The sequence below is a fragment of the Ovis aries genome, chromosome 19, assembly GCF_016772045.2.
Source record: "Ovis aries strain OAR_USU_Benz2616 breed Rambouillet chromosome 19, ARS-UI_Ramb_v3.0, whole genome shotgun sequence".
In the NCBI taxonomy this organism is placed as follows: domain Eukaryota; kingdom Metazoa; phylum Chordata; class Mammalia; order Artiodactyla; family Bovidae; genus Ovis; species Ovis aries.
In genome coordinates this window covers 34083923-34107883 of record NC_056072.1, presented here as the reverse complement: position 1 = coordinate 34107883, position 23961 = coordinate 34083923, and the positions used below count along the sequence as shown (strand labels likewise).

The 23961-nt window shown below is 37.7% G+C and overlaps 1 protein-coding gene across 1 annotated transcript in view; it reads right to left on the bottom strand.

Annotated features, from left to right (window-relative positions):
• SUCLG2 (succinate-CoA ligase GDP-forming subunit beta) overlaps positions 1-23961 on the bottom strand; it is a 296024-nt gene that overhangs the window by 133040 nt on the left and 139023 nt on the right. The window contains exons 3-7 of the mRNA XM_004018340.5: positions 15705-15804; positions 14930-15020; positions 9381-9533; positions 7725-7814; positions 247-343 (exon numbers count right to left, since the gene is read on the bottom strand). Coding sequence (XP_004018389.3) covers positions 247-343; positions 7725-7814; positions 9381-9533; positions 14930-15020; positions 15705-15804 — 531 coding nt within the window. The remainder of the gene's footprint in view (positions 1-246; positions 344-7724; positions 7815-9380; positions 9534-14929; positions 15021-15704; positions 15805-23961) is intronic.

Genomic DNA, 23961 nt, shown 5'->3' with positions numbered 1-23961 from the left:
CCAGGGGATGGTGGTAGATGGATGTTTCTAAATAAAATAAAAAGTAACTTCCCATGAGGCTTCGCATTTGGATACAAATTCAAGTGCTAATATGTTCAATTGCATCATGGGAACATTTGAAACTACGGCAGGAATTAAATTACTGAAAGAAATTAATACAAGGCTGCCCTATAGTCTTTTGTATAGTTTATAGTTTGCATAAATCATTAAATTCATTCATTTTCTCTCTCTCTCTTTTTCTCTTACCTTGTCCTTCTGGAGTTTCACCAAAGGGATTCACTTCCACCTGAGTAGCATCAATTTTCAGGAAGAGATTGTACAGCTTCTTAATTTGATCTGCAGCCTAAATATGATCAAGTGAAATGAAATTTCATAAAAGTAGAAAAAATTATTTTGCTACATTAATGAAATCTTAAAAAATAACAAGCTGTCTATTTTCAGTTAGATTTTCTGAAAGGAAACAAAGAGAAGCATAACTATTTTAATTTCTCTTGCTATTCATTAGAAGGAATTGTTTAACTTTCCTCCAGACAGTAGAAAAGACCATCACCAAGAAACAAAATATTTTCAGTATGGCCAAAAAATGTTGTGAATCTTTTTGAAAATTATCATGTCCCTATTACCTGAGCTACACTGCAATATGAGCTACAATTACTAATACAAAAAAACTCCATTTAAGTAAAAGGTAAACATGATTTTGAGAATTTTTAATGAAGAGTTTTTCCTTATTATGCTGGAATAAACTGCTATTATATTCATCAATCCAAACCTATAATCTGTGAAACAACAATTACTGAGTATCTATGGAAATGGCTGCAAAACAAGAAGATGGAAGACCTAAACAGTACACTTACTGAATAGCACAATTCAAACTGAAAACAGTCTGTCACGAAGGCGTAAGCCACAAAGAACCAGAATATTCAACAGTTCCCTGGTGCTGTACCCTAACTTCATTTTCCTCACTCTGCTTGAAATTCACTGGCTCATTCATTCTTTTCAACCAACATTTATTAATTGTTCCTGTCACAGCAGGCTGGCACTATGTGATCTGGGGCTAGGGGGAGGACCACAGATGAGGTATGACAGCACCCAGGAAAGCTCGCACCTGCAGTAAACACAGCCTGTTCACCATTAACACAGCCAAGTGAGACTCGGTACTGTGCAATCAAGGCTGAATGTTGGGGTTTAGTCTTATTCTTAGCTCCAACTCATTTCCCGGCCATGCTTTCCCCATTTCCACATTTTTTTTCATGGTTCCCATCCTGCATTATTTGCCCTCAGATTCCTTTCCAGTTTTTCCCCATCTCTACTCTATTTATCAGGGGAGCTGACACTTGTACGCTGGGTTTTCAAGGCTCCTGGGCCAGCTGGCTTCAGTTCAGCCAGTGGGAAGCAGCAGTGGGAGACAGGAGCTGGGAAGAAGGACAAAGAGAGGATATTTTTACTCCTCTCTTTCTGCATCCTCTCACTTTAATTCCCATCAGGGTCCCAACTTCTGTATCTCAAAGTCCAGTGACACTACCACCTCACTTTGCTCCTTGAGCACATAGGTGGCAACCACTTTCTGTTGCTGTTTAGCTCTCTGTGTTGCCTCTCTGTCACTCTGAAACTTCTCAGTTCTCATAGCACCTACTTAACTGATTACCTAGAATAAAGTCCCACTCTGGTCAATACTGGGGTTTCCCAGGTGGCACTAGTGGTAAAGAATCGGCCTGCCAACGCAGAAGATATAGAGATGAGGGTTCAACCCCTAGGTTGGGAAGATCCCCTAGAGGAGGGCATGGCTACCCACTCCAGAATGCTCACCTGGAGAATTCCTTGGACAGAGGAGCATGCTGGGGCTACAGTCCATAGCATCACAAACAGTCGGACACAACTGAAGCAACTTAGCACACATGCACGTGGTAACCACTAGGAGTGATTTCTCTGTTCTGGTATTAACTAAAGAACTCTTGGAGATGTAAGTAATTCATTTTACCCTATTTTGTTTGATGTACATGTGCAAACTTTCTTAAATCCTAATTTGAAAGCCACTGGATATAACCAAATATATATAATGAGTTACACTGAGTATTTATAATATTAATTTTTTGTGGCTAGATAGTACATGTACATAATACATAATCCCCAAGGTACACACGGTGCTCCCTCAGAATCTTCACCAGACTCCCCAGCAACAGAGCCCCCTATATGTCCTTCTGTAGCAGCCACTTTATTGGTTCATTAAGGGATACAGCTATACAAATGCAAGTGTACACATTTTCCATTCATCTTTTTAAAAAAACAAACTTGGTTCTACACTTTGTCTCTTTACTGATAGATTTTAGAGAGCCTTCAGCAGCAAAACAAAGAGAACGATCTTGTAAATGACCACATAAATATCTTACTGTATGGATGTATCATAGTTCATTTAACCTGTCTCCTAAATAATAGCCATTTGGTTTCCAGCAGCTTGACATTACTTCAAATGCTGCCTTATCTGTGTGTGTATCTATATCTATCTATCTATCTATCTATCTATCTATCTATCTATCTATATCTCTTTATATCCTACAGTGATTAAAAATCTATAGGATCTATTCTCTGAAGTGGGGAACAAGGGGTGGGCCTTTTACATAATAAAAGATTATCTTAAATTGTTCTGGTTCTTATCTTAAATTGAAGCTTTCACTAATGTCCCCTCCTACAAACCAGCATTATAGAGATTTTTATTTTTTTTAACTCACAGTCATCAGCTATTTGGGGATCTCATTTATGGTTTTAATTCGAAAGACTCTAATTATGAAGAGACCTGAGTATTCTATGAGAGTGAGACATCTGTGTTTCCTATGCTGTGAACCCTGCATAGGAAAAATTCACGTATTTTTGGTGTCTCTCATATTAACGTATAGGAGGCATTTTTACATGAAGGATTTTAGCTCTTTATGTCATAGAAATAGCAATTTTTTGTCCTTTAACATTTGTTTTTTGCCCATGTTTTGTTACTTCTGCCGCATGGAAATCTAATAATATTAATAATAATGTCATTCTTTTCTTTTATAGCTTCTGGCTTTGTGCCAGACTTGGGAAAGGTTGGTCCCAACCTCTATCATTATTTTTTCAAAAACTTAAGATTTCCTTTATTTAATGTTTACTTTTCTTTGGGGGGAGGGGTACAATCCAAGTGGATTTTATTTGAATTACAGTGTAAAGCAGGTAAGTGACTCATTGTTGAAACTTTTTTACATTTTTAGAGATTTCCCAGGTTATCAAACAAATGTGCAATGTGAGCTGCATGACAAAAGCATGATGTCTATTCTGGACACCATAGCATCACTATACCTACACAGCCTCTGTACACAGTCAACACAATAAACAACAGTAGAAATAATCATTAATGTAATAATATGGAGAGACTTCATAATAGAAATAAATTCTGAGTGCATACAAGTATAAGATCTTATCCTAGCTACTTCAAAAAGTTTTTGTTTTTCAGTACACATAACATAAATTTCAGGTCTTCCCTGGTGGCTCAGTGGTAAAGAACTCGCCTGCCAGTATAGGAGACATGGGTTTGATCCCTGGGTCGGGAAGATCCCCTGGAGAAGGGAATGGTTACCCACTCCAGTATTCTTGCCTGGAGAATTCCACGGTCAGAGGAGCGGGCTATGGTCCACAGGGTCACAAAGAGTTAGACATGACTGACTAAGCGCGCACACACACACAACTTCACTTAGCACAATGTTCTCAAGACTCAACTACAATGCAGCATGTGTCAGGACCTCCCTCTTTTTCAAGGCCAAACAATCTTCCATTGTATGTATATACTATATTCCATTTATCCATTTACTTGTCTATGAACACCTCCGTAGCTTCAAAACTTCTAAAGCCTGTATTAACGTCGCTTAGCATGAAGCCTGAACTTTCTCATGCTACTGCCACTGTAGTTATACATTAACACAGCACTTGGGGGGTATCCATTATTACAACTGTTTATTATTGTGCAAAGGCGACTATAAACATTTTTTGAAGTAAGACTAAATCTGTGGTGTAAGATCTGGAAGGGGTAAACGTTATAAAATCTGTGTTGTAATATCCACAACGGAGAACCAGCCTGGCTTGCAGACAGAACGTGCCTTATTCCAGAGGCTATACACCAAATGACTATAAAGGCCATCCAGGCAAAATGGGTCAGTCTGCCCAGGTGTAACAGAAGGAAATAGCAGGGCCTATGGCAAGCTGAGGTTGGCTCTTCTACTTTCTAAATGTGTTCCAATTTAAAAAACAGATTAAACACCAGTCAAAGGAAACATTCTGCTAGTTAATGTGCTGTGAACCAGTTTGTTACTGCCACTTATTTCCTCAGGAACCATGCTGTTCAAATATTTATTTTTTTGCCACAATTAATGTTATTTCAAGGTTATATGCTAAGCAATTAAAAAATTAAGCCTAAAATCAAACATCCTTGGAGCCGTGCACATGAAACTCTGACACATTTACCAATGTCTTCAAAAATGTTTTAACAAGTTAAAATAAAATTGGAAAAAACTTCTATTGCATCCCAGGAACTAACACTTGCACTATTCAAATGTGGTTCTTAAAGCTAACCAGAGATATAAACCATACCTAGAAGGATTAGTGAGCTGGTATTAACTTGGCTGATCAGATACTGATTAGCTGATTAAATACTGGAAGCACATGCTGACAACTCATGGAGCCTACATTTTCAGAAATGAACAGTATAGATGATAATTAAGACATCCTTGAGGAATTTGTGGATTTTAGTCATATTCAGTTTTCTTATGGCTTTAGTCTTTTCAGCCAATTCTTGCTGAAATATATTTTCACCAGGAACATGTATTTTGTAGGTTTTTATGCAAGGTGATGTTTATTTTTGGTTAAATCTAATATTAATACATCATATTTTAGAGACATCAGGCATGAGTCATAGGAAAGATATTAATTTTACAAGAGAATCATTTTATATATTGTTCATCCATGACTAAGGCACTTCCAAAGGACCAAACCACATCCTAGCTGAAAATTAAGTAACTTTCAAAGTCACATTGAATCGAGGGGGCTTTGAGATACCACTTGTTTATCAAAAGATCACCGATGGTTGGTCATTTAAATAAATGTTTTCTCCCCTCAGGCACCCCCTGTGCTCAATGCACACTGCCCGCTCATGTATGGAGGAAGCACTATAAAACAGAGACTCCCAAATCTATAGCACCCATTTACCCTGTGCTCCTGTGCCATGCATTTCATGTTCTGCTGCTCAAATACAAATGGATGTCCCCAGATGAACATATTCTGACACAACTGCAGCTGAGATCACTGTCTCTCCTATCACCCCCGCCTCGCCCCACCATTTTCACTCCTTCACATCCCCTCTTCCTGTGTTCACTGTCAGCAGGTGGACCACTGCCCTGCGAGCCCCTGGGGAACAATTCTGCTCTTAGCATCTCGGTTCAACAGGGTTCAGCAAATGAGCTTGGTTCAACCTGCTGAGGAAATGAAGATTTAAAGTCTTTCATATAATTGGTAAATACATGATAATACAAAATACATGAATTAAAAGACTTCTTTACCTTCCTAGATACATAAAATCAAAAATATAATGACAATATAGCTACTACCAATCCCTGAGAATCTGCAGGTTCATCTTCCTTCCATAGATAACTCACTTAAAACCTGGTGTATTTAAGGTACTCAGGAAACATGATTTAGTCAGGAAACATGATTTAGTCACTTAAGAGCTATATAAATAACTGTTAATTGTCTCTTACATTATGTTTGGGGTTGGGGGGAACTTGTGACGTGCATAATGCTGCTACTGCCTTCTCTAGAACTTTCATGTATATTTATCTCTTGAGCTTTCAAACCACATGGTGAGTAGATTTTATCCACTCCAAATTTATTCTCTTGCCACTTACAACTACTCATTCCTGACTCCCCAGGAATTTCTTCCAATTAGACACCTCAGATGTGTTATTTCACTTATTCATGCATATGATAGATATTTCTTGGACATCTAATATATTTGCCAAACGCTTTGTTGGCAACACAGTAGTGAACAAGACCAACCAAGTCCCTGCCGTGATGCAGATGAAGATCCAGCAAACGAGACTGCAAATGTCCAAGAGAAATACAGATGTGCAAGGTATAGAGGATATAAACAAAGTTACAGGGCATATTCTGGAGCTGAGTGTAGGATGGTACGGTTAGAACACAGCGACTATAGCTCTCTGTGACCACCACCAATACACAAGAAGTTACTTAATAAATGTCAAATGATCAGTTAATATAGTCAGTAGCTAATATACTTCAGGGCCTTATTTTCAGGAAGTGACACCAACCACTGCAGCCCTTTCCCATGAATCCTCCAGTATCTCTCTTTCAGCAGGTCACTAACCTGGCATTCTTCACCAGGCTCAAAATGACGGCTAATTCCTCTAACTGCCCACTGAATCCTGGCTCTATCTCCTCCTGAAGCTTAGTCCCAGATGATCCTATTTCCTACTACTGTGTTGAACCCTCTGCTTTCCACTGGAGCTTTTCTTCCAATCTTCAAGTAAGTGCCATCCTCTCTTAATTTAAACAAATATATTTTAAAGTCTTATTGTGCTTCACCTTTCCATAACTTGCCTTCATGTTACCCTTAAGCTTTTAAAGTTAGACTTAATCAAAAGAAAAGGTAAAGACATAAAATAAAGAGTGTGCAATTGACTGTTTTACTGGAGGAATGCTGCCCAACTAAATTAAAGGAAACTACAAGAATCCCAGAGCCCTAGGACAACACACACACACAGACACACAATGAAGGGTTATTAAGGCGGCTTATGTTAGTGACAGAGGAGGAAAACAACAGCCAGTAAGTTTTTCTGATTTAATTATGAGACAAGGAATCATGCCTGCATAGACATAAAATCAGTTTCCATGGGCAGGACCAAGGGCAGTGCAGGACTGTGATGTTCAAGACAGACTCTCTCCCTTAATAGCTCAGAGAACAATTTTCCTATCTTTGAAACCAAGGGATATAATTACTAAATTGGCATAATTCAAGCTGTTTTCAGTCAAGTATCACCTCTGTGTAATTAGTATTCCTCTCAAATGCCCATTAGCTATAAAAGAACAGCAACTAATTAGATAATGAATATTATTATTAATAATAAGAAGTGACCTTTCTGGAGTACTGAATATGTATTTTCACACATCAAGTTACTCAATCCTCATAATGACACTCTCAGTTAGGATTTCATCACCCCCATTTTACAGACTATGAAAGTGATGTTCAGATGGTCTGAATCACAAATGTACTGGGTAGCAGTGCAGGATTCAAACTCAATTTGCCTAACTCTACAGCCTGTGATTCTAACCAGTATAATGCATCTTATAAGTGATGTACTGGAGATGCGCTGCTATAGAAAAAACTAACATACATAACTAACAAAGAAACTAACATACATAACAAGCTGTATGTGTCTGCAGGCAACACACTCTTATTACACATGTACACACCTATATATATATATATATATATATATATATAAACACATGCATCATAAACATTCTCTTTGGAACACCAGGGAAGTATTTTTTCACCATAAACAACTGCAGGAAAAAAAGAGAAAACAATAAATTGCCTTAAATCCTGATAATCACAAACATTAGACACAATTAGGCAAAGTTCCCGAACGTTTTCTGAAACGTGTTAGACGACCAGCCTCCAATTGCTCAAGTACCTGGTTTTTCAAAGGCCCGAGGAAGCCTAGATTTTCCGCCATTTGCTGAGCTTGGCTGTCCTTTATCCCTTCAATAATGTCAATTTGCTCCTAGTAAAAATGAATCAGATCAACAAAATTCAGACAATCAAATGAAAAGATTTACAACCTCAAAAGAAAATGCTTAGTATTTATGTGTAAATGAGTAATTAAAAGTGTGGCACCTTTCCAGAGATCTCTGAGTTGGGCCACCACAGCTGCCTATGGGGTATATTTTAATTAGCACACCATCTATAAAACAGCCTTTTCAAAACTATATAATTCTTCAGTGTGGCATGCTGACAAGATGATCGGATGCCAGTTTTCACTTTTAATTACTATACAGATGGCAGTGACGAATATTTAGTCAGTTAATTTTTATGTCATGTTTTTGGAAGGCTTCCAAAGTAAGTTTTTCCTGCCTAATATTGCTGTTAAGTTCAGAGTTTGTCTTATATAGGTTAAATATTACCTTATGATTTAAATACTCTGTTGATGATGACAATTATTAATAATATCCAAGCTCTACAAAGGGCTATTCCCTCCAAGATAATGAGTGTTGTTTAGATATATTATTTCATGTATTATCTTAACAAATGTAATGACTTGTTTCAAAAAAAAAAAAAAAAGTAGGTGTTATTGGTAAGCCAGCAAGTAAAGTCTCAATTTAACTTCCAAAGTAGTTAACTTAAATATGCAACATTGGTGAAAATATTTTAAAACCAATCTTCAAAGTATTAGTAACTTATAAATGAAGAGTATCAAGAAATAAAATTCTCGCTTTTTAGAAGGAAAAAAAAATCACTTTCTAAAAGAAATAATAAAGGTTTTTACTAGAAATTTTGTGTGTGATTTTTTTGACACTAAGAACTCAGAATTAAAAGCTATGGTTATAGTTCTAAAGACCTTAGGATTTTCTTCTTATAGCTGAGGTAGGTTGAGAAGCACTTTGCATATATTATCTAATTTAATCTTCACAATTCTATAGGGAGGGAATATCCCCATTTTCATTTACTGACTCAAAAAACTGAGAAACTTATTGGCTACTTAGGATTTGACCCCAGGTCTGTTTGACTAGAAACTAATCTTAACATCTAAAAAAAAACAAGGACAACCCCAACAACAACAACAAACTACACGCACAAGATTTAAAGGATTGAAACAAACAATCTGGGCCTTAGAAAGATTCTACTTCGCACTATGCTAAGTCGCTTTATTACCAGTACTGAAAGACATCAAGGAAGTTTCTAGTTCACATCTGATTTCCAGGAGACAATTTCTGGGTCATATTTATAAACGAGGTAGAATTAACCAAGAGGAAATAGAAATTTCACATTCCTCTGCCATTGGTTAATTCTTGTGGCAAGTTGGATGGAAAGAAACTAGAGAGGAAGAAAAGGCTAGAAGGAGGAAAGAATGAAGGGAGAAGAAGGGCACAGAAAAGATCTTGAAAAGCACATATTTTGATCTACCCAACCTTTTCCTACTGGATATCCAGTATGAAAAAGGACTCAATATCTTCATGCCTTAAATCCCAGAAACAGTACACCAGGCTCAGAAATCAGACTCATATTCAGTCTTTAACAGCGTGTACAGAAACAATCAATGAACAGAACACAGTCAGGAATCTAAACATACCTTAAAAATAAGTTCTGGATTTGAAGCTGCCACTTCTTCAATGTCAACGCCCCCCTGAGGGCTGCCCACCAGCACGGGGCCATTGCAGGACCGGTCCATCAGAATGGCCAAGTAGGTTTCCCTGGAAATGTCCAGGGCTTCAGCAACCATCACCTACCACATTAGCGGGAAAGTCAATTAAGTCAGCATCGAGCTGATTTCCACTTGGAAATCTATATAAACTTGCTACACAAATCAAACAGCTTCATTTTCAGGCTCTTTAAACCCAGGGAGATTTGAGAGTTCTGCTCTCGTGGTGCACAGTGCCCATTTTCACCTCCTTAATTGATCCTGTTAACTTTTCAAGTGACAGGTATTCAGTTTGCCTCAAGGAACCTTCCCACTTTAATCTTCCTTTTCTTCTTCAGAAACCCTGACACTTGAGAAAAACTCTAGGGAAGCAGATGTTATTTTAATTTGAGGCATTAGCAGTACATATATATTACTACACTGATTCTTCTCAGATTGCACTGGTGGGAAACCAAGTTTGCTTGCCAAAGAAGGATTCTTTTTATGGTGTGTCTGATGCTTCCTATGTTTGGATACTTCTGTCTCTTGGATCACTGTATTTTTATTTCAATTTATACTTTCTCTTAAATTACAAACATAATATTTGCTTGTTTGAAAATAAATGTTGACAATACTAAAAGTATATAGAGGGGACAGTGAAAGCAGTCCCCTCCTGCACATACATACCCCTTGGGCCCCAAGCAGAACCTTTGTGATGATCAGAAAAAAAAACATCCCTTTCTATATGAGGATATAGTCACATTCCAGGGCAATGACTGGGCAGGAGGCAAACTGGACAGATGGATTTCCTTCTCCACGCATGCTCCAGCCAGGTCCTTTTTGCTCTGCACAACCTTAACAAAGGCACGAAGCAGCTCTACCAGGAAAATCCACTACTAATTTTTACCTCTTCCCTATGCATCGGTAAGCATTACCAACATGGAATCATCTTGCACACGGATAAATATTACACATGCTTAAATGCCTCTTTTTCTTCCTTTTTGTTTATTATCTTAATACTATAACTTAGATTGTACAAGGTCTTCTCTCTTCATTGTGACTACATAGTACTTATATGTCAATATTTATTTGACCTTGTCCTGGCTGACAGACATTTATGTAGACTTGTGTTTCTAAAAATGCTACCTCAGTGATTATTTCTGTATGTGTAGCTTTGTGCCATTGTTTTAGTATCCCCCTGGTCAAGGAATATAAAGATAAAATGGCTAGGTTTTACAACAGATTCTTCATATTTAAAATTTTGATAAGTACTATCAAATTTCCTTGGAGAGAGATGCTGGACCAACTTACACTACCAACAAAAATAGTAAAAAAATGTCTTGGATGCTTTTTAAAAGAAAATAAGAACATCTATAAAGAATCAGCACTAGAAGTAAAAATAATAAAATCACATACATTGCTTTTCCTAAAAAGGAATTCAGTAATATGTTTCACCAAAAATGCTCCTGATTAAATAATAATAAGAGTTTAGCTCCCTAGAAGCCACAAAAGCACTAATTTTTAAGTCACATGAAGTGGGATAAATATATGATGACCTAGAAAGCTATAATGTAATGAATACAATTAACTCCTTCTTTTCACACCTCTATAGAATTTATGACTGGTTAAAAATAGAATACCTTAGAAGGGGCTTCATATTGATTTTTCTATCATAAATGGTAGCTCATGAGTTTGTAAGAAATATTTCTTGGCACATGGTATTAGGATTTTCATCGAACCATTTTTATTTCAAGCTCACTTTCTAATACACAGCTAGTCTAGTGAACCAGATTTAACAACTTTCAGTAGTTACTGTAACAAACAACACAGTGTTATAAGTTTTACGGATAAGTGTCATTCAAGTGTCCTATTCTTAATTTTCTCAAGTGTTGAAAGATGTGCTCTATATTCTCTCAAATTTCTATTTGTAAAGACCAGCTGCTGTCTCAAACAGCTCTTGCTTGGTAGAAATAGCCCACCACTCTTTAAGAAAACATTCCCAAGAAAATTATGATTTTCAATAGACAATTCATGAACTTTTACATACAGACAAATTTTCGGACATTGAGATGGCCTTTATATGACCCAGGATGTTGAAATCCTTTTAGGAATTGTGACAGAGAGAACTTAAAGGGACTCTGTGAACTCTCATGTCATGAGAAGCTCAGTTAAACACATTTCAACCATCTCTATCTGTGACGGATAGAAACTGTATCAGCACAGCCTTTTCATGGCGTCTTCCAGTATGGAGAATCTTTTTAAGGTACTTTACTCTTGAGCAATGAATCTGTTTTTCATGTTTCTTACTGTCTGTTCATTTTGTTTTGTTTTTTATATATCATGCTAGTCAGACTATAGTATGTGGATGAGAGCCTGTGCACAAACTATTTGTAACAGAACAGCAATTAGATAAGATTAATGGTACTCAGTCACTCTCTGCGGAACAGGAACCGTTACTGATAGTGACCTGTGGAGCACAGTGTAGTAGCACTGTCTCACCTCTCCTATCACTATCCCAAGGAAAACACTACAAACACAGACTTAGGAAAAAACCCCCAATGTGAACAGATGTAGGTAATGTGCTTAAATAGCTTCTAAAACAAACTAAGACCTAAAGTTTCTATCATCTGGGGACTTCTGATTGACGGCCAAGATTCCATAAATTACAAATGCATGGAGAAGGAAATGGCAACCCACTCCAATATTCTTGCCTGGGAAATCCCATGGACAGAGGAGCCTGCTGGGCTCAGTTCATGGTGTCGCAAGAGCTGGACACAACTGAGCGACTAAACCTACACTGCTGGTCGGAATATAAAATGGCATGGTCACTTAGGAAGACATTTTGATGGTTCCAGAACAACTTAAGCACAGAATTACTGTTTAACCCAGGAATTTCACCCCCAAAGCTCTACTCAGGAAGAATGAAAATACAAATGAATGTTCACACAAAAATGTATACACAAAAGTTTATGCTTGCTCAAAAGTGGTAAACAATACAATTAATTGTTCATCTCCTGATGAATGAATAAGCCAAATGTGTTATAGTCATACAAATCAGTATTATTCAACCATAAAAATGTATGAAGTACTGATATATGCTACAACATGGATGAACCTTGAAAATATGCTAAGTGAAGGAAGCCAGACAAAAAAGGCTCGAAACATTCCATTGATATGAAATATCCAGAATAGGCAAATCCATGAATATAGGAAAATAGTTTCATAGTTTCCAAGGGGTGGAAAGACAATGGAGAATGACTTCCAATGGGTATGGGTTTCTTTTTCAGGGTGATGAAAGTGTTCTGGTATTGGATAGTGGTCATGGTTGCATAACCCAAGAATATACTAGAAACTACTTAATTGCACATTTTAAAAGGATGAATTCTATGGTATATGAATTATATCATATTAAAGAGAAAATCAATATACACACATTGGATTAGTGTTTCCCCAGGCTGGGAGTAGGCACAGGAATTGCCTGCAAATGGATGGGAGATTTTGGGGTTGGTTGATGGAAATGTTCAAAAATTAGATTGTGGTAATAGCTGTCAACTCCATAAATTTATTAAAACTACTGAAGTTGTACATTTTAAATGAGTAAATTTTATGGTATGCAAATTATACCTCAATAAACATGTTTTTTAAAAAGTTTAAAAAAATGCAGTTTCCTTAAAGTATATATAATGTTACTGTTTCAAGTATGTGGTAATACATATTTTACATGGGAAAAGGACAGAAACAATATTTAACAATTATTTCTAGAAGGTGAGAATAGAAGAAAATTTTACTCTCTGATTTTTATATTTCTGTACTATTGGAATTTTTCTCATGTTAATCATTTTTGCATTCAGGGAAAAAAATACTTAAAACTATATCACTCTGGTCATTTCTTGGCAATGATTCTATTTACAAGAATGCACTTATCCCCAGGATTTCAGGAACCTATCTATGAACTAATTTTATGCATATATATACATATATATATATATATATATATAGTCTGTGTGTGAATCTTATGTGTATTTTATCTGCTTTTCAAAGGTATCACAAACTCTAATCTCAAACTCCATGTGTCCATAAAAAAACAATAAATTCCTACAACCAAAACCACTAATCATATCTCCTATAAACAAATTTTGAACAAGTTATATAGGTAGAGGCTCATAACCAGCTTAAAGGGGAAAATAAAAGTACAGTGCTGAGCTGAACAAAAATAATTCTTCAAAACCACTGTAAAATGTAAACAGTTCTTGTATCTAGCTGCAAGACACTGGGAGAGGGAAATAACCAGAGTCAATTTTGTCTGTGCATCTCCTCAACCTTTAGAAAGACTCTGTGTTCTTAGAGGGAAGGGGCTAATGACCCACCAGTATCCCCATCTCCCTCCAGCTCAGTGTCCTTTTCAGGACCAAGGCAGTGTGCTTGGTAAGCTAAGTATGCTAAGAAGACCCAGCTGGTGATTTCTGGGGGCCGTCATATCAAAAGTTTTCCAGACAATTCCTTCTGAAATGTAAAAATGGAATGCACTGCCTCAGCTGCCTGAAGAATGGAACTCTGGAAGAGATTATCATGTGATAATCCATATGTGATGCTGTGTCTGTGGAGCAGACAGTTGCCTCCCCAAAATGCTGGACCCTAATCTGCTGTTACAATGTCATGATGGGGCCTTCTAGTCATCTGTAGCTCCCAGGCCTAGAGTGAGTGACCTGTGCAGTCATCCAGGCCTGCATGCCAGAGGGTCCTATTCTTGGTCTCTAATTTGATGTTCTGCTGCAGCCAACTTGAAATATGAACAAGAATCACACATTTTCATTTTGTACTGGATTCTGCAAATCAGACAGTCAGTTCCAGTGCCTTGATACATAACAGGGAGTTCAACAAAGCTAAACAGACTAATAGGAGGGCAAGTTAGGCTCTGTTTTCAGATCTACCAGTCACGTTTCATGGCTGTGGTGGGCCACTTTGCTTTAGATTTTATTTTCTGTGTGTGTGTGTACAAGTATGCACCCTGTACACACTTGGGTATCCCAACAGATCCCACTAATATGACATACTTCCAGTAATAACAGTGAGTCAAAATGGTAATAACCTCAAAATAAGTTATAGGGGAACTCAGAAAAACCACCAAAACAAGCACAGTAATTCTGATGCACTGGATGAGGGTGGGGCTGTGAGGAAGCAGAGAATGTCCCTCACTGATTCTAGGAACTGTCATGTTAAGTCCTTTTTGACTTTAAACAAAATGTGTCTGTGTTCTAAAAGAAAAAAATTATTATTTCAATCATTACCCATTGTTACCAAATTCTGATGATAATAAACAGTATTACTAATTTAGAATCCTTTTTTATCTCTCCTCAAAGTCATACTACACCAAAAACTACGTGAGGTTCAAAAAAATCACACATAGACCAAGTGTACTGCTTCATTAGATTCTGTCAAAACTGAAGTATGATTTTTTTTTTAACACATACACAGAAGATGGCCAAAAGCATTCACATTACCTTTTTAACTTTCACACCTTCTTTTGGAGTTTGCTTTGTTGCTAGATTATATCCAATCATCTGTTTAGCCAGCTGTCCCACAACTTTAGGGCTAAGAGAGAGGAGAAAAAAAAGAGAAGAAAGAAAAGAAAGTCAATGTTTATACTGAAAACAATTTTAAGACACAGTCCATACTATACCTCCACATCCACCCTGCCTTGGCCCACCTTCCACCTTCACAGAATGCATGGTACTTTCTGTTTATAAACCAGGTGCTTAGCAGTGTAGCAGACACTCCCTGAGTCCAAAGTACATATGAATGAATGAGCGAGAGTAGAAGGAAGAGGAGGGGAGGGAAATGAAAATAAGTTTGCTTAAGTCGGTTCTCCCCTCCCCCCAAATAAGTTACAGTCATAGTAGAGAGACCATGCTGAAATGCACAGCAGCCTTAGGTAAGATAGTGGGCAACTTGGGAAGTAATGCCCAAAGATGGGGATAAAGGGAAGAGGAAGGATCAGAGTAAACCACTGAAAGGTATGTGACAGGAGAGGAGAGGAAAGTGTTTTCATTGATTGTCTAGAACAGAAAGGGTGTCAAGTTTTCACCAATTAGTGAACAAAAATCCTTTTACAGGAGAAGGAAAACTGGGACACCGCAGAGCCCTCTACCTGTTGTCTACATCATTTATTTGGGACCTTCTGCTCCTACTCCCTTTCTCAGTGCTCCTCTCCAGCATAAGCAGCATCTTCCATAATTGCTTTGCCCAAAGATAAGGAATTAAAACCTCCACGCTTACTCTTTTGTTAAATGAACGCCTCCTTTCAAACCGCTACTGAAGACACCTTTTCCTCTTCCGCCAGCTAAGATCTGGGCTTTTAAAACAATTTCTTTTGCATCTGCAAAAGAAAATCCAGAGTTAGCAGCTGATTTAAATTTCTTTTTTTTTTAGCAACCAGCAAGTGGTAATGACATAACTTCCAAAAGTGACTGGCAAAAGCTCTCTCAAAACAACTTTGAAAATGAAGGCAATAAAGAACTTCAAAAATACATCGATACACCTAAATACAAAGTCTGTTTACTGTGGACATTCAAATATTTCCTGCCAGTTTAATCTAATTCTCAACCATCCCAAGGGAGAACAAGGAATGTGTTCCCTTATTCTTCTAAGTGTCAGAAGATGCTAAATAAATCCAGGCTGGAAGTATTAATTCTACTGCGTAACGACACTCCCATGTGACAGAGACACCAATCTGCCAGTCAGAGGAGCTACCTACCTGTCAGCCATCTGAGATGTCAGAGGGAAGACTGGTGTACTTGGAGGAAAGTTTTAAAGAAAAGTTGTAAAGGGAGTATTTAATAGCTGTTTTGTTAGACACCAACAGTTTTCTGACCAGTTGTTCTATGTATCAGCAGGGTTGGGTAAGGGAGGAAGACATGGATTAAAGCTAAAAGGAAGCAGTATTTTATCAGTGTTGGCAGGGTAACAGAATATCCCAGAGCAAAGTGGCTGTGGACTCTCTCTTTGTCAAAACACTCAAGGAAAGAGTGAATGGTCCGCTCCTGACATCTGAGACCAGTCATAAACTCAAACATGTTTATGGGCCTGGTGGGAAAGCTGGGTGTGTGAAGCAGCCCAGTGATAGAGAAAGGACCATCAGCCAATAGGAATACTCCCCTATCCAATCAACAAAATGAAAAAAAAAAAAAAAAAGAGGCAGCCCACAAATTAAATGTGTTTAATAAACCAAACAGTACACACCCTCCAGCCACAATTATCATTCTCTGTATGTGATTCAGTTTTATCTAAAATTAGAGAATGAAATCAGACAATCTCCAATATGGCTCTAATAGTTTTCTAGTTTGGCACACCAGGTTTAAAATTGCAGACCCAGGTTTTAATCAAGGCTTCAGCCTTTGCCCAGTTGTGTGACAATGGACAAGTTACCTAATGTCTTTATGATACAACACTCAGTGCTGTTTCAAGAATTAAATTAGAAAATATATGTGACTATCCTAACAGCCTAAAAACTCCTATCAGTAATGAAAAATTATTACCATGATCAATTAATTCATTTTACTATCTTTGTATATTGTGAAGAACCAAAATGATTATTTCTCTTCAAGCAGAAATGGTAAAAAGTAATGGAATCTGCCACCATTCATGCACGGTCTGTAAATGTTGGCTATTTTAACCAGTACTACCATTGTTACTACTGCTCATAGGCAAGCAGGCAAAGGTTCAAAGAGAAGGAGCCACAGGTATTTTCAAGAAGGAAATGGAAGAGCTATGGAAGGATTTGACACTATGAAGGCACTGGGTAAAACAGTCACTCTAGCTGATATAATCAGATCATAAAGGTTCATAATCTTATTGGTTGGTCATCCTTTTTTTGCTCACACTCAAAAAAAATCAGGTTCACTTTCTCTCAGAAGCAAATACAGCTCCTTCTTTGCGTAACCTCTGACAATAGTTTCTGCCCTGGATATGAACCATCACAACATCAGTCAAACAATGTCTTAGAATAAACTGGTTCCCATCAAATTGAGTAGAAGCCAAGTTATCGTTACTGCTTATTATCAAATCCTTACTAGGAATGAAACCAAGTAAAATGAATTTACTGTGCATTTAGGCTAGTGCATGTAGGAGTAGTAGTAAGATAAGAACTTTGGTGTAAAACAGACTTAGTTAAAATCTCCAGTTCTACCTATTCCTTTATTGAGAAGAGAATGAGATTCAGAAAGGTTAAAGTAACACGTCCAACTATAAAATAGTCATAACAATTTACAGTGTTAGAATGATGTGAAATAAATGAAGAAAGTAGGTAAAGTACTCATCTCATAGTCTGGCATATTTAAAACAAAGAGTCAAAATATTACAGCTATTATAGTATCATCATTATTTTCAGCAATTCAGCAAAAGTAGAATTCAGAAGGAAATTTCCCATTTCCCTTTGAAGATATTAAGTGGAAAAAAAATTCTGCTATTTACTCAATTTTTAACTGCATTTTCTTCAAATTCTTTAAAAATAGCCAGCATTCCATTGCCACTATCATTTTTCATAACCTCATGAATCTGAAAAAAAAAGATGCTTTCCTCTCCAAGCTTTCCAGCAGCAAAACTTCAAAGCCATGCAGATTACCTAAATGGGCAATGTTAACTGACATTACATGGGCTTGAGTAGTTAAGTTTTAGGCACTAACCATCAAGACAGAGAAAAAGTTGTAAGCTCAATAAAAGTGTTGTCCATTATTCACATCATTATTGATCACTTATCAAAGGACTTCATGCCACCCAGCTGGTAGACCAAGCAACCACTTTGGAGACTGTGAAGACACATACTAGGGCATAGACAAAGAGGGAAAGAAAAAGACTGTCAATCTAGGTATATCTTCTGCAATTTATTTTTCAGGCTAAAGATAAGTTCATTACAATCACCTCTTCTGGGTAGTTCTCAAATGTTAATAAAGCAGTATGGCACTAACCAAAGTAAAATAAGTTTGTCTTGTCTTGTGGGAAACTCACATAAAGTAATTTAATTCATGTGATTATTTACTCAAACTGTTGAAAATTAAGAGACCAGATTCTACTGAACAGTAACTGGCTTTTTCATTTAGTATTTACCAAATGCTTTCATACTTAATGTCACTGTTTCCATTTTATTTAAAAATCTAACGTCTCCAAAAACTCATACAAATTTCCATTCTTTTTTAACATTACCTCACTGTTTCCAAAGAGAATTACAAAAGAATATTCCAGGGACTTTCCTGGTGGTGCAGTAGTTAAGAATCCACATGCCAATCGAGGGTACATGGGTTTGATTCCACATGGCACGGAGCAACTAAGCTCATGTACCACAACTACTGAAGCCCGCAAGCTACAAAGAAAGAGTAGTCCCTACTCACTGCAACTCGAGATTGCCTGCATGCAGCAACAAAGACCCAGCACAGCCATAAATAAATAAATAAATGAATGAACGATATCTCAATGAGGAAATTCAATTTTTGCATGAATACATAAGATGATCTAACTGTATTATAGGATATAAAGCTAAAAAGAGACAGAGAGGGATAAAACTCTCCTCCAATGGATTTTGTCTAGATACGGATTGCATATATACATTAATAACCATATTACTGGTAAAACTGAAGTCTACTTAACTCCAAATTCCTGACTCTTAAATGATACTCTTACATAAAGTAGCCTAAATACGCAATACATCTGCTTTATTCTGTTTCTTTCCCGGTGAGTTTCTGATAATGAACAGTGCTTAGGGTAAGGTTTCTACTGGGTTTGATGGAAACTGGTTTACTACCATTCATATATATATATATATATGGAGAAAAAAGCACTATAAGAGACATATTTGATAACCTTAACCTATATGCAGGTCAGGAAGCGACAGTTAGAAATGGACATGGAACATCACGCTGGTTCCAAATAGGAAAAGGAGTACATAAAGGATGTATATTGTCACCCTGCTTATTTAACTTCTACACAGAGTACATCATGAGAAATGCTGGGCTGGAGGAAGCACAGGTAGGAGTCAAGATTGCCGGGAGAAATATCCATAACCTCAGATATATAGATGACACCATCCTTATGGCAGAAAGTGAAGAACTAAAGAGCCTCTTGATGAAAGTGAAAGAGGAGAGTGAAAAAGTTGGCTTAAAGCTCAACATTCAGAAAACTAAGATCCAGTCCCATCACTTCATGGCAGATGCATGGGGAAACAGTGGAAACAGTGTCAGACTTTATTTTGGGGGGCTCCAAAATCACTGCAGATGGTGACTGCAGCCATGAAATTAAAAGACACTTACTCCTTGGAAGAAAAGTTATGACCGGCCTAGACAGCATATTAAAAAGCAGAGACAATACTTTGCTAAGAAAGGTCCGTCTAGTCAAGGCTATGGTTTTTCCAGCGGTCATGTGTGGATGTGAGAGTTGGACTGTAAAGAAAGCTGAGCACCGAAGAATTGATGCTTTTGAACTGTGGTGCTGGAGAAGACTCTTTAGAGTCCCTTGGACTGCAAGGAGATCCAACCAGTCCATCCTAAAGGAAATCAGTCCTGAATATTCATTGGAAGGACTGATATTGAAGCTGAAACTCCAACACTTTGGCCACCTGATGCGAAGAGCTGACTCATTTCAAAAGACCGTGACGCTGGGAAAGATTGAGGGCAGGAGAAGGGGATGACAGATGATGAGATGGTTGGATGGCATCACCAATTTGTTGGGCATGGGGTCGCAAAGAGTCAGACACGACTAAGCGACTAAACTGAACTGAATATATATGTAATACCTCCAAATACATTATCACTTAAGAGAATAAAATTTATAGCCATTAAGAAAACCTAAAGGAAACTCTCTAAGCCACAGTTTTATTTCATTCTATTAGCTGCATTAAAATAATGCTTTCTTACTGTTTTCCTCTCATTCTCCCTCACAATGAGTATTATTATAATTATAATACAGTTTTTTTGGGTAATTGTATAATTATAGTACAGTCCTAAAGGACTGATTTCCTTTTTCTAGTAGTCATATAAGAATGTGAGATTTGGACCATAAGAAGGCTGAGCACTGAAGAATTGATGGTTCTGAAGTGTGGAGCTGGAGAAGACTCTTGAGAGTCCCTTGGACTCCAAGAAGATCAAACTAGTCGATGCTAAAAGAAATCAACCCTGAATATTCATTGGAAGGACTGCAAAAGCTGAAGCTCCAATACTTTGGCCACCTGATGCAAGGAGCCAACTCATTAGAAAAGACCCTGACACTGACAAGGATTGAGGGCAGGAGATGAAGGAGGCAACAAAGGATGAGATATTTGGATGGCATCATCAACTCCATGGACATGTGTCTGAGCAAACTTCAGGAGATAGCGAAGGACAGGGAAGCCTGGCGTGCTGCACTCCATGGGGTCACAAAGAGTGGAACACGACTGAGTGATTGAACAGCAACAACAAAGCCTAAATAGAATAAATAAAAAACATTTTAATTAAAAAAGCTTTGTAGAACTAGTTCACTTTGTTTTTCAGAGATGGAATTCTGAAAATATATTACTGCAAAATAATGTTTACAAGATATACCTCAAAACCAGAACACAAATGGGCCACAGTGAACAGCTGAAATGTTAGCCAAGAATATCAGTAAGAGTAAGCTATTTTCAGCTATCCTTATTTAAACAGTTTGGTATTGAACCAAATATTTATATTATTGAACTGGTTTTATTCAGCATTGTTCTTTCAAAGTATAATACTTTCTAAACACAAAATGTATTACTCTACATGTAATACTACAGCGAGATGACTACCGCCATGATCATCTATTTTGAGTCAATAACATCGGAGCTCTGGGGGGAACTATGATTTCTATGATTGACTGATAAGCAATATTGGAATATTTAGTTTTCAGCACACCTGCATTGCGTAATTTTGAGCCTAGTGATCACCTTTCACAAGGTTTGATGGAATTCTTAACAGAAGAAAGTAAATGTATTTCAGATTCACCTATTACAAATGGAAGGCATGGAGAAAGGGGAGAGGGAGGCAAGAGAAAAGCTGAAAAATACTATGAAAAGATGAATCTTAATAAAGAACATACAATTATAGGGTGATAATGGAGACTCAAGTGGCAATTTCCCAAAACAAATGAGCTAACATCCCTGTTTTCGTTACAACTCCAGAACCTGAACCTGAAATTGGTGAATTACCCATCTTCACTCGTTACTGTAATATCTCCTACAGACTGACTTACCTATTTCCTTTGACTGTGACTAGGTCACTCGCTGAGAAGAAGACTGATTCTGAGACCAAACAACTATTTCAACTTTCAATAACTCTGACAAGGGCTCACAAACACTAGGATAGAGAATTTTAAACATATGAGATGTTGGAGTAAGTCATTTCACCATGGATCACATCCCTAGATGAAACAGAATTGGAGATACTTGACTCTGTTATCAGTATGCTGCTTCTGCTGCTTAGTCAGGTCCAACTCTGTGCGACCCCACAGACAGCAGCCTACCAGGCTCCCCCATCCCTGGGATTCTCCAGGCAAGAACACTGGAGTGGGTTGCCATTTCCTTCTCCAATGCATGAAAGTGAAGGTGAAGTCGCTCAGTCGTGTCTGACTCTTCATGACCCCATGGACTGCAGCCCACCAGGCTCGTCTATCTATGGGATTTTCCAGGCAAGAGTACTACAGCAGGGTGCCATTGCCTTCTCTGGTATCAGTATGCTACTTAGCTTAAATTACATCAAAGACTTAAATTACATGTACATACAGCAGTGATTTACAAATGGAAGCAAAAGATGAAAATAAGACTCTCCAGTACAGGGGTTTTATGATATAAATAGGAAGTTGTCCAGGAAGAGATTATTTTACCTTAAAACATTCTTCACTGATAAGGCTTTTTTATGTAAGTCCTAAATCTTAATTTCCCATTGAATATGATAGTCAATTAACTTCAGTTCAGTTCAGTTCAGTTCAGTCACTCAGTCGTGTCCGATTCTTTGTGACCCCATGAATCGCAGCATGCCAGGCCTCCCTGTCCATCACCAACTCCCGGAGTTCACTCAGACTCGCGTCCATCGAGTCCGTGACGCCATCCAGCCATCTCATCTTCTGTCATCCCCTTCTGCTCCTGCCCTCAATACCTCCCAGCATCAGAGTCTTCTCCAATGAGTCAACTCTTTGCATGAGGTGGCCAAAGTACTGGAGTTTCAGCTTTAGCATCATTCCTTCCAAAGAAATCCCAGGGCTGATCTCCTTCAGAATGGACCGGTTGGATCTCCTTGCAGCCCAAGGGACTCTCAAGAGTCTTCTCTAACACCACAGTTCAAAAGCATCGCAGCACTGTTTATAATAGCCAGGACATGGAAACAACCTAGATGTCCATCAGCAGATGAATGGATAAGAAAGCTGTGGTACATATACACAATGGAGTATTACTCAGCCGTTAAAAAGAATTCATTTGAATCAGTTCTGATGAGATGGATGAAACTGGAGCCGATTATACAGAGTGAAGTAAGCCAGAAAGAAAAATACCAATACAGTATACTAACACATATATATGGAATTTAGAAAGATGGCAATGACGACCCTGTATGCAAGACAGCAAAAAGACACAGATGTGTATAACGGACTTTTGGACTCAGAGGGAGAGGGAAAGGGTGGGATGATGTGGGAGAATGGCATCCTAACATGTATACTATCATATAAGAATCGAATCGCCAGTCTATGTCTGACGCAGGATACAGCATGCTTGGGGCTGGTGCATGGGGATGACCCAGAGAGATGTTATGGGGAGGCAGGTGGGAGGGGGGTTCATGTTTGGGAATGCATGTAAGAATTAAAGATTTTAAAATTTAAAAAAATAAATAAATAAAATTTAAAAAAAGAAAAGAAAAGAAAAGAAAGCATAAGAAGAAATACAGACATGTAGACTGGGACTCCATCTTGGGAGTTTGAAGGCTTTGCTAAATCTCTGGACTTTGTTCTGTAGACACTGAGGGTCCAATAAAGCATTTCAAGAAAGAAAATAAATAAATAAATAAATAAATATGCTGAAAAGTAATGACAGGAAACTTCACCAAATCAAAAAAGAGGATGTCAGGAAGTACAGGATGTGAGGTTGTTTTCATTTCCTTCAGTGCTATTCTTATTAATCATATATAACTTTAAAAAGCTGAAAAAGATCATGTCTTAAGACCCAGTTTATAAAATAAAAAAGCTGTGATAAAAAAAAAAGCATCAATTTTTCGGGGCTCAGCTTTCTTCACAGTCCAACTCTCACATCCATACATGACCACTGGAAAAACCATAGCCTTGACTAGGCAGACCTTTCTTGGCAAAGTAATGTCTCTGCTTTTCAATATGCTATCTGGGTTGGTCATAACTTTTCTTCCAAGGAGTAAGCGTCTTTTAATTTCATGGCTGCAGTCACCATCTGCAGTGATTTTGGAGTCCCTCCAAAACAAGTCTGACACTGTTTCCACTGTTTCCCATCTATTTCCCATGAAGTGATGGGACAGGATGCCATGATCTTCGTTTTCTG